We start from the raw sequence: 14,113 nt of genomic DNA on the forward strand, positions 1-14,113 counted from the left end.
ATGCTCTGACCGGTTGTAACGTGCATTTTGTGCAATAATTTGGAAAATAATGACTTTATTATGACTTTAGGCAGAAGCTGATTTTAACTCTGTTACACAACAGAGGAAATATGTACGAACAGTTCTTCAACATTTTCTCATCTTCTCTTCTTTCCTTATGCTTCTACCACCCACTTATTTTTATTCAATACCCCTCAATTACACCCTAGGCTACTACCGCCTACCTAGATCCATCCAATGCCCCCACCCCCACCCCATCAGCCACTCTGGAAACCTATAAACATATTAAATATGTTTAATAACTAAGTCACTGATACAAACGATAACAGTACCCAGGGTGTCGAGTAGATAATTCCGTGAATAGGAATGAGGTTGAGGTTAACAATAATGATGGCTACTCTTTTCTTTCTTTTCTGTCAAGGCTGCTAAATTAGTAAATCAGGAGAACGTCATAGCTATAATTTACCTAAGATATTTAGTGAAGAATTCACAAGTAGAGATCCCTGGGGGACTCCACTGCAGACTTCCTTCCAAGTCCACATGACTAGCATATAGGGCTTTCAGGTTTGCAAAGTTTTACACTTTACTGTCTCGTCTTTATCTTCACAACAACCCTAGGAAGTAGATGCTGTTATTATCTCCATTTTTCAGATGAGGAAACTGAGGCAGGCAGAGGTTAAGTGACTTGCCCAGGGTCACATAGCTAGTTAAGTGTCTGAGGTTGGGTTTTAATTTATGGACTGTATTTTTTTAAAAAAATTTATTTAATATTTTATTTTTCACCAGCTACATGTAAAAACAAATTTTTTTAACATTCATTTTTAAAAGTTTGAGTTCCAAATTCTCTCCCTTCCTCCCTCCCCCCCTCATTGAGAAGGCAAGCAATTCCATATAGGTTATACAAGTGTAGTCAGTCATGCAAAATATTTCCATAATAGTCATATTGTGAAAGAAAGCATAGACCAAAAAAAAACCTCAAAAAAAATAAAGCAAGTAAAAAAAATATGCTTCCATCTGTCTTCAGACATCAGATCTTTCTCTGGGGATGGATAGCATTTTTCATCCTAAGTCCTTCAGAGTCATCTCAGATCATTGTATTGCTGAGAATAGTCTAGTCGTTCGTAGCTGATCATCTCACAGTATTGCTGTTACTTTGCACACAGTACATTTCACTTTGCATTAGCTCATATCCGTCTTTTTAGGTTTTTCTGAGAGCATCTTGCTCATCATTTCTTATAGCACAGTAGTATTCCATCACAATCACATCCCAGAATTTGTGCAGCCATTCCCCAATTGATGTGCATCCCCTCAATTTCCAGTTCTTTACCCCCCAGAAAAAAGCTGCTATAAATTTTTTTTGTACATACAGGGCCTTTTCCTTTTTATTTTTTATCTCTTTTGGGATACAGACCTAGTAGTGGTATTGCTAGGTCAAAGAGTATGCATGGTTTTACAGTCATTTGGGCATAATTCTAAATTGCTCTACAGAATGGTTGAATCAGTTCACAACTATACCAACAATGCATTACTGTCTCATTTTTTTCCCACATCCCCTCCAACATTTATCATTTACCTTTTTTGCCCTATTAGCCCATCTAATGGCTACGAGGCAGTACCTCAGAATTATTTTAATTTGCATTTCTCCAATCAATAATGAGTTAGAATATTTTTTTCATATGGCTCTAGATAGTTTTAATTACTTCATCTGAAAACTGATCATATCTTTTGATCACTTACCAATTGGGGAATGGCTCTTATTTTTATAAATTTGACTCACTTCTCTTTATGTTTGAGAAATGAGGCCTCTATTAGAGAAACTTATTTCGAAATTTTTTTTCAGAGTTGCTATTACTAACTGTATTTTCCTCCATCCTATTCCCCCACCCCATTTATTCTATTTTCTCTCTCCTTTGATTCTGTCCCTCCTCAGAAATATTTTGTTTCTGTGATAGACTCTTCTCAGCAATGCAATGATACAAAACAATTCCAAAAGACTTCCTGATGGACAATGCTATCCACATCCTGAGAAAGAACTATAGCGTCTGAATGCAGATCAAAGTATGCTATTTTCATTAAAATATATATATACATATATATATATATATATATTTTGTTTCTGCCTACTCCTTTCTACAATCTGCCCTCCCTTCTATCACTCCCCACACACACACATCCCTTCTTTTATCCCCTTCCTCTCCTACTTTGCTGTAGGGTAAGATAGATTTCTACACCCCATTGAATATGTCATTCCCTCTTTGAGACAATTCTGATGAGAGTGTGATTCACTCACTTCCTCTCACCTCCCTCCTCTTCCTCTCTACTATAAAAGATTTTTCTCGCCTCTTTTATGTGAGATAATTTACCCCATTCTACCTCTCCTTTTCTCTCTCTCCCAGTATATTCCTCTCTCACCACTTAGGGACTGTCTTGACTCCAGGGCCAGGACTCTATCCACTGTTCCATTGAGCCGTGATAGAACCATTAACTGCCCACAATATCAGTTCAGTTGTTTGGTCATTTTTTCCGTTGTGTCTGACTCTTCATGACTCCATTGGGGATTTTCTTGACAAAGACACTGCAGTGGCATGCCATTTCCTTCTCCAGCTCATTTTCAACAGATGAGGAAACTAAGGCAAACAGAGTTAAGAGACTTGCCCAGGGTCACACAGCTAGTTAGTGTCTGAGGCCAGATTTGAACTCAGGAAGAGGAGTCAGCCTGACTCTAAGCCAGGCATTCTTTTCACTGTGCCACCTAGCTCCCCAAAAAGAATATCATAAGATGTTTAATCAAATTCTTTGCTAAACATGTAGGTCGACTATATCTATAGCATTCACCTGATTTACTAATTTAGTAACCTTGTCAGAAAAGAAAGAAAAGATTAGCCATGGTGAGGCAGAGGCCCCGGCCCAGTGCTAAGAGGATATGCTCTTAGTAACCATGAAATGTGTGGCTGAGTGCAGACTGACCTTTTCCAGCCTGATTTTATCAGTGACTCCATACCCTAGAAAACTTGCTTTTGTCCTGGGTCCCCACATACTGTTCCCAGAAGTACCTGAGCTAGAGAAGGGAATCAATCCTGTGGATTTTGTAAGACCTCGTTCTTGGATTTCCTCTGGTTTTCTTGCTGAAGATAGAGAGGACCTCCCAGGGTGCAGAGGGTCAGGAAGAACAGCAGAAGCACTAGCAATTTCAGGATTTGCACCCCCTAGAAAGAGGAGAAAATGAGAAGGGGGTTTTCATTATGTCAGTAAAGAGAAGCCAAAGGATCTAGAGAAAAGACTGCTCTATTAAGACCCAGGAGACTGTGTTCTAAGCCCATCTTCCCCACTAACTCCCCTCAGTTAGTGAGTCACCACCTGTCTGGGACTCAGTCTCCATATCCACAAATGAGGAAGTTGAATTAGATGCAGGGGTGGGGAACCTTTGGCCTCAAGGCCACATGTGGTCTTCCAGGTCCTTGGCTGCAGCCTTTTGACTGAGTCCAAGTTTAGCAGAACAAGTCCTTTTCTGGAAATTTGTTCTGTGAATGTCTAAGTTTGGATTCAGTCAAAAGGCTGCACCCAAGGACCTAGAAGGCCACTTGTGGCCTCAGCTGCAGCTTCCCCACCCTTGAAGAGGGTCTCTAAAGTACCTTTACTTCAATATGTTAAGGATCTCTGATAAGTACTTAGCATGTGTTATTACTATATATCAAACCACTATTATTATGATATATTATTATATTAGATATACTATATGAAAGTATTATTATTACTTTGTTGTGGGGACTCCATTGAGGCAGGAATCCATTGATAAGGTCTAGTCTTGGACTGCTGCTACTCAAGGCTCATGCAGATAGTAAGTGGAGGTCGGACTGGGGATGGGGTGTTAAGCCTCGGGCTCCCTCACTCTCAGCCCAACACTGTCCCCTCTTGGCACACTGCCTTTCAAGGTCCCTTTGACAGCATCTAATTCCCATGCACTATTTATCTAATGCTATAGAACATGATGAAGAACAAAAGAAGTACACATTACACTCGTAGCAGCTCTCGTTCCAGAAAGCAGCTTAGCTTTCTAGGGAAAAGAACATGGAACTAGGAGTCAGAAGACCTTGATTCTAATCTAAAGTCAGCCTTGGATATTGGGGACTACATGCTTTGGACAAATCATTTTGCCCCTCTGGGTCTCAATATCTTGTGCTTTAAAAAAAAAAAAGAATTAAGCTGTTATATTAGATATTCTTTAAGTTTCTTTCTAGTTCTGAAATCTTAGAAACACATAAACATCTATCCCCACTTTACAGATGGAGCAAACAGATAGCAAGGAAGAGTTCCAGAGTCCTAAAGTAAATGTTGACTTTACTGAGAAGGAAAATTTACCCTGACCTTGACTCTTCCGTGAAATTTCTGTCTTCATTCATTCAACAAACACTCATTAAGCACCTACTGTGTAGAAAGCACTATGCTACAAATTGGGGAAGAAGCAGTGGAAAGTGTTTTAAGTTTGTGAAGGATCTCCATCCTAGACAATTTCCAAAGAAATTTTGTTGTTCTTGAGTCATTTAAGTAGTGTCTTGTCATGTCCGACTCTCTGTGACCCCATTCTGGAGTTTCCTAGGCAGAGATACTGGAGTAGTTTGCCATTTCCTTCTTCAGCTCATTTTACGGAGGAGGAAACCAAGGCAAACAGAGTTAAGTGACTTGCCCAGGGCTATATATCTAGTAAGTGTCTAAAGCCAGATTTTAACTCAGGAAGATAAGTCTTTCTGACTCCAGGCCCCGGTGCTTTATCTACTGTGGTTATACTGAGTTGGTCACTTAATTTCTTGGTACCCACAGCACACCCTCTAAGAGTAGAAGTTGCAGAGAAGGTGCCAGCATTCATTGATGGAGGGAGTTCCTCACAGGGAGCTCCATCCACTGAAATAATCACACACACACACACACACACACACACACACACACACACACACACACACACACCAGTGACTGGAGTAAGACAGCTAGCCTCAGTAAATGCTTCCTGGCAGACAGGGATCTTTAGGAAGCCTGTGTAACCAGAGTGACCTTTGTTTTCTTTGAGTGACTCAGCTTACCTCATTGAGCCTCGCTGGGCACTGGGGGCTTCTCTTCCAGGGCAGGAAGCCCAGAAACCATGCCCATGCCAGGAAGAGGAGAACTTCCTGTGTGATGAGTCATGGGGCTGGCTGAGGGGAGGTGTTAACTCCAGAGCTACGCCCTATTGGGTGTTAACCTCGTCTACGCTAGGGAGAGAGGCCAACTCGAGAACCAATCGGCCCTGGTCATTCAGGCGGTGCTTGGTGATGTCAAAAACTCTGTAAGAGGGAGAGGACAGCTTGAAGAGCTCTCTTTCCTTTTCCAGTTGGTGTGGGAGCAGCGGCGAGCATCACTCTGGGCCAGCCCTTGCTCTCGGGCCGAGCCCAGATGTTGGTAACTATGAATTGTATTGGGTCTGTCTGTTGATATTTGTAATTTGTTTGTATTTTGGTTTTGATGTTCGGGATTCTGGTTTGTTTTCCCCTGAACTAAATGAATGTTCTGAACTTCAGGGTGCTGGCTGTTTGTTCCCCTGAACTAGCTGAATGAATCTGTATTTGGTATGTCTCTTGATGCTTGTCTCTTTGCTCCCCTGAACTAACTGAATGCTAACTGAATGCTGGCGTTTTTCCCCTGAACTAAATGAATGTTGTCTGTATGCTAACTGAATGCTGGATTAAAGTAAGCTGGTCAACCCCTTCACTGTGCTTTCCTTGTTTAAGCAGATAAAAAGAACCTGTGCTTTCCTGGCGTCCTGGCAGTGGGGGGGATCTTACGCCCCCACAGGAGCTGCTAGCTGGGTTATTAAAACAGCCTGATTTAATGAAAAGACCAAGGATTCAGTCCATCATCAACTTTAGAAACAAAAGGGGTTTCACAAAGCAGAAAACTCCAAGGCACTAGAAGCCAGACTTCCTTGTTCCCTGTCCTTCGGCGGGGCAAGCCCATTTCTGGACTTTGGAGTGAAAGTTTCTGGGTGAAGATCCACATCTGGCTACTTTAGCTACACAGCAAATAGTTCAAACAAGGTCATAGGGCTGTTGTGTTAAGAGTTTTATGAGAACTAAATTCCCAGAGAGGTCGAGTGACCCATCCAAAGATCCAGCATGAGTCAGTACCAGGAACAGGAAGAGAAATCCTTCTCAAACTGGTATGTCCTTCATGGGAGGCTGAGGAATGGTGGGAAAACCACTGGACTCAGAACCCAGAGCCATGAGTTTCAATCCTGGCTCTGACACATACTGCCAAGCGTCACCACAAGCTGGTCACATTTCACCTCTTTGGGACTATTTGCTCATCTCAAAATGGGAATAATCATGCTTGCAGTCCCTGGTGTCTTCCTCCCCTCCCTCCCCCCCAGGAGGCAGGGAAAGCACTTTGTAACCTTAAAGCACCACCCATCAACATTTATTAAACACCAACTAGTTGGGTGTTTGTGATCTGTGAGTGAGTTCTGTGGGACAGCTACTTTATATTGGTCTTGTGTGCGAATGTAATTGTGTCTGCATGTGTTTTGCATGTCTGTACACAAGTCTGTGTCTGTGTTTCTATACTGGATATGTTTTGGATATCTCTGTGTATCTATTTGTCTGTAATTGTGTATGATATGTATGTGTGTAGGGTGTGTGGGGTGTGTACTCCTATCCATCTGTTTTTGACTACTTGTGGGTTCTGTTGTTCACTCGAGGGCTCGGTGGATATATCATAAAGAATCAACCCAGGATTGACAAGGACCAGAATAACCTGGTGTTGGGTAGGAAGGATTGGAAAAGAAACCACTATTGTGTAAAGCTCAAAAGTTCAAAACCTCCCTCCCAGGCTTTTCCTTTTGGAAGAAGCTGTGGAAATTCCCCAGGTAACCTGCCTGGCCCAATACTTTTCTTTCCCTCAGCCAACAAAGAACAAACAAAATGAGGTCAATTTTACTTCCAGTGGTGACTCATGCTTCGGCTAAAACAAAAAAAAAACAAAAAAAAAACCTCCCAGAAACAATGGATCCAAAGTACCTTTCTGTCTCACCTCTGCAGTCACAAATCCCAGCTCTGTCTGAGCACTTGGCCTTGGCAAGAGAAGGTCAGGCCAAGTAGAATATTGGCCATTAACCATATCAGAGACCAAGGTTAAATTGTTGCTAGATTTGGCCAGCATGAGCCACCTTCAGGACAATGGACTAGCCTTTAGCATTCTTTCCACTACATTGATTCCCACAACAACTCTGTGACTCCAGTAATGCAAATAATATTGTCCCCACTTTGCAAAAAAGAAAGAGAGACTGAGAGAAGTTATGGTCATTTATCTATAAAGTGTTTGGCACAGTCACTGACACATAGTAGGTGCTGTATAAATGTTAGCTGCTATTATTATTTTTTCTCAATACACAGCTAATCAGTAAAAGAGAATTAAAACTCATGGACTCTATGTCTAATGTGCTTTTTTTTATCTTTCATTTTATTTTATTCTAAAATTAAGAAGGATTTATTTAGAAGAATAACCACCCACCTCACAATTTAAGAAAAAAAGAAAAAAGAAAAACAAAGCCCTTGTAATAAATACACATAGTTAAGCAAAACGAATTCCCATATTGGCCATGTTTGAAAATGTCTGTTTCATTCTGCATCCTGGGTCCGACCTCTGTCAGGAGGTGGGCAATAGGCCCCCTCTTCAGCCCTCTGGTATCATAGTGGGTCATTGTATTGTTCAGAGTTCTTATGTGTTTCAAAGTTGTTTGCTTTACAACGTTGGTCTTTATTGTAAAAATTTTTCTCTTGGTTTACTCCCTTCACTCTGCATCAGTTCATACAAGTCTTTTGAGATTTCCCTGACATTGTCCCCTTTTTCATATCTCATGGCACAATAGTATTCCATCGCATTAATATGCTACAATTTGTTCACTATTTCCCAACTTAGGCACTCCTTTAGTTTCCAGTTCTTTGCCACTACAAAAAAAAAGCTGCTATTTTTTTTACATATGAATCATTTTCTTTTTTTTTTTTTTAAACTCTTTGGGATAAACTCTTTAGACCAAAAGGTATACACAGTTTATTGACTTTTGGGGCATGATTCCAAATTGCTCTCCAGAATGACTAAACCAAGTTCCCAGCTCCACCAAGCATACACGAATGTGCCTATTCTTCTACAGCCCCAACGACATTTGGCATTTTATACGTATATAACATTACAAATGAGGGTGAGCAAAAAAATGAATTGGATACATGTGCAAAGACCATACTCCAAGACTAAAACTAAACACTGTCACCCAGAAAGGAGCCTCTCTGAGAACTAAAGAGAGCTTAGCATTTTCCCAAGTCCATAAACACCAGAATGAGTGTGGGATTCCCAGAAACTGGTCCTTAGTGATGAACAGATTAGACAAGTGGCCCATAGCCTACCCTTGATAGCTGGCATTCTTAACATGGCTGTACTGGTTGACAGAGGGTGTTTTCCCCTCCACAGAACTGCTGAAGCCAGTGTGCCTTCATGGTCAGAACAGATGACAATAGCCTAACGAGGACCCCCAGTATTTGTGCTCCGTCAGAAGGATTCTAGCAGGAAGGCAGTTAAGCTTTGGGAGATCTTTGAGGAGGCCAAGACCTTGCACTTGTAACCAAATAGTAGCAAATGGAGGGAGCGGAAGATGGAGTTTCTCTCTTTCCCTCACCCCCTTCCCTAGATTAGATAATGGCCTTGTGAATTTCAATAGGTCAGAAGATTTGGATTTCTTATCTGTGCCTTATCACACCTTATCTAATCCTTTCTTGTCTTAGCAGTGCCCCAGAACACCAGAGGCTGATTTAAATCAGAAAGCTATACCCAGGACACACTGTGGAAAGGCAGTTTCAGGATTCTCAGATCCCAGGAGCCCAGAACTACACTTCAGGGGACCTTCCAGAAGACCCCACAAAAGGAGAAAAGGATTCTATCCAATCAGAAGCTGTGAATTAATCCTTTGCCACAGGTGCTAACTAAGCTTGAGTCCACATGACCACAAACCACTTACATACTGTGTCTGTACTTGTGGGAGGGCATGACCCAGACTTTTAGGGGATGTCCTACTGTGTGATGTAAATAAAATGTGAAGACTTCACAGGGAAGATATGTATAAACATATATCTATATCTATACTAAGAAACATTTAAAAATCAAGAAATAGGGAAATAGGGAAGTGGAAAAATTCTGAGGCTGTGAGAATCTGATGGCTCAGCCTCTGGGAAAGTTTACCCTGAAACTTTTTGTTCTTTCTTCTGGTTCTGATTTAAAGATTTGCTCAGTAAGGATAGGGTCACTGTGACCTGTTTTCCTTTACTGTAAAAGTACTATAAGAGAATGGAGAGGGTCTTCCCCTCCCCTTAGCCTATTCTCCTTTAGATTTATAGATGTCACCTCACTTGTAATCATTAACTAAAGGAAGGGGAATTGGAGTTTCTGTGCCTCAATTTCCCTGTTCTTTGTCTAGCTTTTGTGCTCAGATTGTAAGTCCACCTCCCAACCAATGGTGAGAAGGGTCAGAGGTGGGTGGGAATTCTCTTGTGTTAGGTATAATTATTGGTGCTTTGCCTCTTGTAAAGCGCCTCCTTTGCTGGTTCTGCTCTGTGCTAGCAGAGGACGCCCAATTCTTGAGAACTGAATAAAATTTATTTCTGTTCCCACTCTGAGATGGCTCTTTATTAACTTTCAACTGGCAAGGGTCTTTCATCCCACACACTACCATATGGTATTGGTAAATACCCTTTTCTAAAAGAAAATTAGAATTGGATGGCCAATAATGATTAAGATACATGTGGGATGGCAGCTTATGAAGGATAGTACCAGAGGAACCAATTCGAGCCTCTGGGGTTACTCCTAGTACACAGAGAGGAGAAGTCAACAATCACCATCAAGCACCCAACCTGCCAGTCCCTTGCCACTGGGGGCTGGAAAGCAGTGCTGGAGGAGGTGCTGTACTTCACATAGATGATCATTCAACCTCAGAACAACACAATCTCTATGAAGCTGATGAGACTGTTCCCTCTAGCTGGAATGCCTTCTCATTCCCTACACCATGGCTATCTGATGAATTCTACCCGCCCTTTAAGACTCTGCTCAAATGACTCCCACTCCATGCGGTCTCCCCTGACACTCTGGTCAGAAATGATCTTTCCTTTCTTGTACCTTGATTAACATTTGGTTTAGATCTCTTCTACCTTTTCAGTCTTCATATACCTTAGTCATCCCTACATACATTGCAGTCCAGCGACACTGGCCTCCTTGCTGCTCCTCAGCCACAACACTCCATCAAGGCAGCTAGGTGGTTGCCTATTCAGGGAGTCAGTAAAACCCAAGTTCAAGTCTTTCCTCGGTCACTTATTAGTTGTATGACCCTGGGCAAGTCATTTAGCTGCCGTTAGTCTCAGTCTCCTCAACCGTAAATTAAGAGTAGGAATAGCAAAGTGGTTAGACTGACCAGGATGGAATCAGGAAGCCCTGAGTTCAAATCCAGCCTCGGACACTTGCTAGCTGTGTGACCCTGGGCAAGTCGCTTAACCCTGTTTGCCTCAGTTTCCTTATCTAAAAAATGAGCTGGAGAAGGCAATGGCAAACCACTCCAGTATCTCTGCCAAGAAAACCCCAAGTGGGGTCATAGAGAGTTGGGACACAACTTGAAATGACTGAACAACAACACTGTTACTTTTATTTCCTTTCATCGACTTTCACTCAAGTCTGAAATTCTATTCCCTCCTCATCTCCACCTTTTAGTTTCCCTTGCTTCCTTCAAGACCCAGCTAAAATATCACCTTCTATAAGAAGCTTTTCTCAAGCCCCCTAAATGCTAGCACCTTCCCTCTGAGGCTTTCCCCAGTTTATCCTATATATGCCTTATTTGTATATAGTTGTTTGCATGTTGTCTCCCGTTAGACTGGGAGCTCCTTGAGGGCAGGCACTGTCTTTTTTCTTTCTTTGTAGGGTCACCTAATCTCTCTTTGCCTCAGTTTCCCCAACTATAAAGTGGGGATAATAACAGCACCTACTTCCTAGGGTTGTTGTGAAAATTAAATGTGATAATATTTATAAGGTACTTAGTATGGTGCCTGGCACATAGTAGGTGCTTAATGTTTACTGACTGATCTCTCCAATACTTTCAGTTTATATTAGCATCCTCAGTGCATACCACTTAATAAGTGTTTGTTGATTGACTGATAGAGCATCCGGTTCTCCATTTTATTATAATCATTTGTCTAAGTGTATCTGCCTACTAGGCTATAAGTTCCACGAGAACAGGACTATGTCTTATGTATCACTTTTTGCTAGTACTTAGCACAGAGACTTGGAAAAGAGCCATGATTTCATCAGCATGAGTTCTACTTCCTTCTACAGATACAAGTCACAATCCCTAAGCATTTCTTTTATTGCTGTAGCTAAAAGAAGGAAAAAGAAAAAAATCCCCCCAAAATCCCCAAAGCTGTTTGGGGACACCCTGTATACACTTCATCGTTAACAAAGTGCTTTGCTCACAACAACCCTATGAGGAAGAGAGTTCCCATACTATTAATCCTTTTTACAGAAGCAAGACTGAGGCTCGGAGATGAGGGATGAAGTGACTTACCCAAAGTGGCTATCAAATCTGAACCCAGGATTCAGACACTGGTCTCTTAACATCAAGTCCAATGCTTCTTTGTTTCTTCCTATTAATCCATGCTAGGGGCAGCTAGGTGGTGAAGTGAATGGAGCATAGGCCCTGGAGTCAGGAAGACCTGAGTTCAAATCCAGCCTTTGATACTTACTAGCTGTATGACCTTGGGCAAGTCACTTAACCCTGTTGATCTTGGTTTTCTCATCTCAGTAAAATGAGCTGGAGAAGGAAATGGCAAACCGCTCCGGTATATTTGCTAAGAAAGCCCCAAATGGAGTCACAAAGAGTCAGGCATGACTGAGACAACCAAACAACAACAATCCATGCTATCTCAAGCTGATTAAATGGGTAATACGTTGAATTGAAATAAAGGGAGGTTCAGAGAGAGGAGATCTTATCTAAGATTACACAGCCCCAGAAATATACATATATTTATATATATATATATATATGTAGAAAGAGAGAGAGAGAGAGAGAGAGAGAGAGAGAGAGAGAGATGATTGTCTAAATTACTAATTTGGAGATTGGCACTCTGGTATAATGGTGGACTTGAACTCATCAGAGACCTGAGTTCTAATCAAGCCTCTGATACTTCTGGGTGACCCATCATGGACAAATCACTTGAACCTTTCTGGGCCTCAGATGACTCTTCCAAAAAAAAAATGGGACAAATAATATTTGTATTATCTACTTTGGAATATCGTTTTAAGGAACAAATAACTTTATGTTTTAAAGTGTTGTGGAAATATCAGCTATTATTTTCACCTTCATTTACTTTTTGTAGTGAAAGACAGACAGCAGAATGAGCTAGCTTGGGCATCAGGGTACCTGGGTTCAAATCCAGACTCTGCCACTTACTAGTTCTGTGACTGTGATTGTGTGTGTGTGTGTGTGTGTGTGTGTGTGTGTGTGTGAGGGAGAGAGAGCGAAAGAGAGAGAGAGAGAGAGAGAGAGAGAGAGAGACTTCCCCTCTACTATGGATCTGTAAAATGAAGAGATTGGACTAGCTGATTTTTAAGAGACTTTTCAGCCAAAATCTGGTGAAATTACTATTTTATTCTCATTTATAAATTAGCTAACAGGAAGAAAAAGTTCCCTTAGAATGAAATTTTACCCTCAGGAAGGAAATGTCTTTTCTCCCCACAAGAAGAAATCTGGAAACTCTTGTTAAGAGTTACGCAATCAAAAGAGGAATTGATGACACAAACAAGAATCAGGAAAGAAAGGTCTGAAAATTTCCTGAGAGAATTCTGGCTGCTAGCCTGTTGGTCACAACCCAAATACATCCCTTCTGAGTCATCCAGTCAAAATCCCCTATTGAGATTAAAACCACCTGCCTTCTCTTATGAAGTACTCAAGTCACTGAACCCTGTTTGCCTCAGTTTCCTCATTTGTAAAATGAGATGGAGAAGGAAATGGCAAACCACTCCAGTATTAGGCCAAGAAAACCCCAAATTGGGTAACGAAGAGTCAGACACGACTGAAAAATGACTGAACAACAAATCCAGTACCTAGAATGCTCCCCCTCCTCCTTCTGCCTCTTGGAGTCCTTTGCGCCCTTCAAGATTCAGCTCCAGAGTCACCTCCCCTGGGAAGTCTTTCCTCCTTTCCCTAGTTGCTAATATTCCTTTCCCACCCTGAAATTATTTTGTATTCAACTTGTATATAATTTGTATTTATTTATTTGTACACTTCTTTGTATTTGTATGTGTGAAGGGAATTTTATGATTTTTATAATAATCGATATATGTGTGATGAGTATACTAATAGATTAAATTTTTCAGAATTACCTCTTCTAGTTTGTGAGTCAGAGCTCACAATGCAGCTTGAAATGATCAATCAAATCTTTGACAATGCTCACAATCACTGGCATCTTTGTGCCTTTGTACCTTAAGTGAAGTGAATCAAAGGTTGTAGAACCTGTTCCTGTCACAGAACTCTGGTCCTATGACCCATCAAGTCACAACTTCCAAAGACTTGAACAATGCTGTTCCCACAGAACTTCAGGACACCTGTACCTTAGTGACTGTGGGATTTGTGGGCTGGTCCTGGGAAACCACTCTGGCCCTGGGACCAATTGTCTGGAATCCACCTTCCCCCCTCCCTTCCCATTGTGATTTGTATATATAATCTCTGTCTTCTGTTCTGCAAGATAGAATTCTGATCAGGAGAATTCCCAATTAGCAAATCTGTTCCACATAATGAAACTAATTAATTAAATGGCTATCTGATTATTGGCACTTTGTCTCTGGCCTGTGGTTTCCTCATTCTCAGGTTAGAGATTGGCTCAGTAAAATCCTGTTAACATATATGTAAAGTACTTACTTGTATCTGTATTGTTGTTTTGATAACTGCATTTCAATATAATTAGTTTCCTTTGTAATCCTTTGTATTTTATCTTATGCATTTAAAAACATTATTCTGAGAAGAGGTACATAGGCTTCCATAAAAGGCCCTCCTCCTCAAGAC

General features: G+C 41.2%; 1 protein-coding gene across 1 annotated transcript in view; it reads right to left on the reverse strand.

The window, feature by feature from the left end:
* IRAK2 (interleukin 1 receptor associated kinase 2) overlaps positions 1 to 14,113 on the reverse strand; it is a 49,542-nt gene that overhangs the window by 17,895 nt on the left and 17,534 nt on the right. Inside the window, exon 3 of the mRNA XM_036738735.1 lies at positions 3,054 to 3,206. Coding sequence (XP_036594630.1) covers positions 3,054 to 3,206 — 153 coding nt within the window. The remainder of the gene's footprint in view (positions 1 to 3,053; positions 3,207 to 14,113) is intronic.

This window comes from Trichosurus vulpecula, chromosome 9 (genome assembly GCF_011100635.1).
Source record: "Trichosurus vulpecula isolate mTriVul1 chromosome 9, mTriVul1.pri, whole genome shotgun sequence".
NCBI classification, from domain to species: Eukaryota; Metazoa; Chordata; class Mammalia; order Diprotodontia; family Phalangeridae; genus Trichosurus; species Trichosurus vulpecula.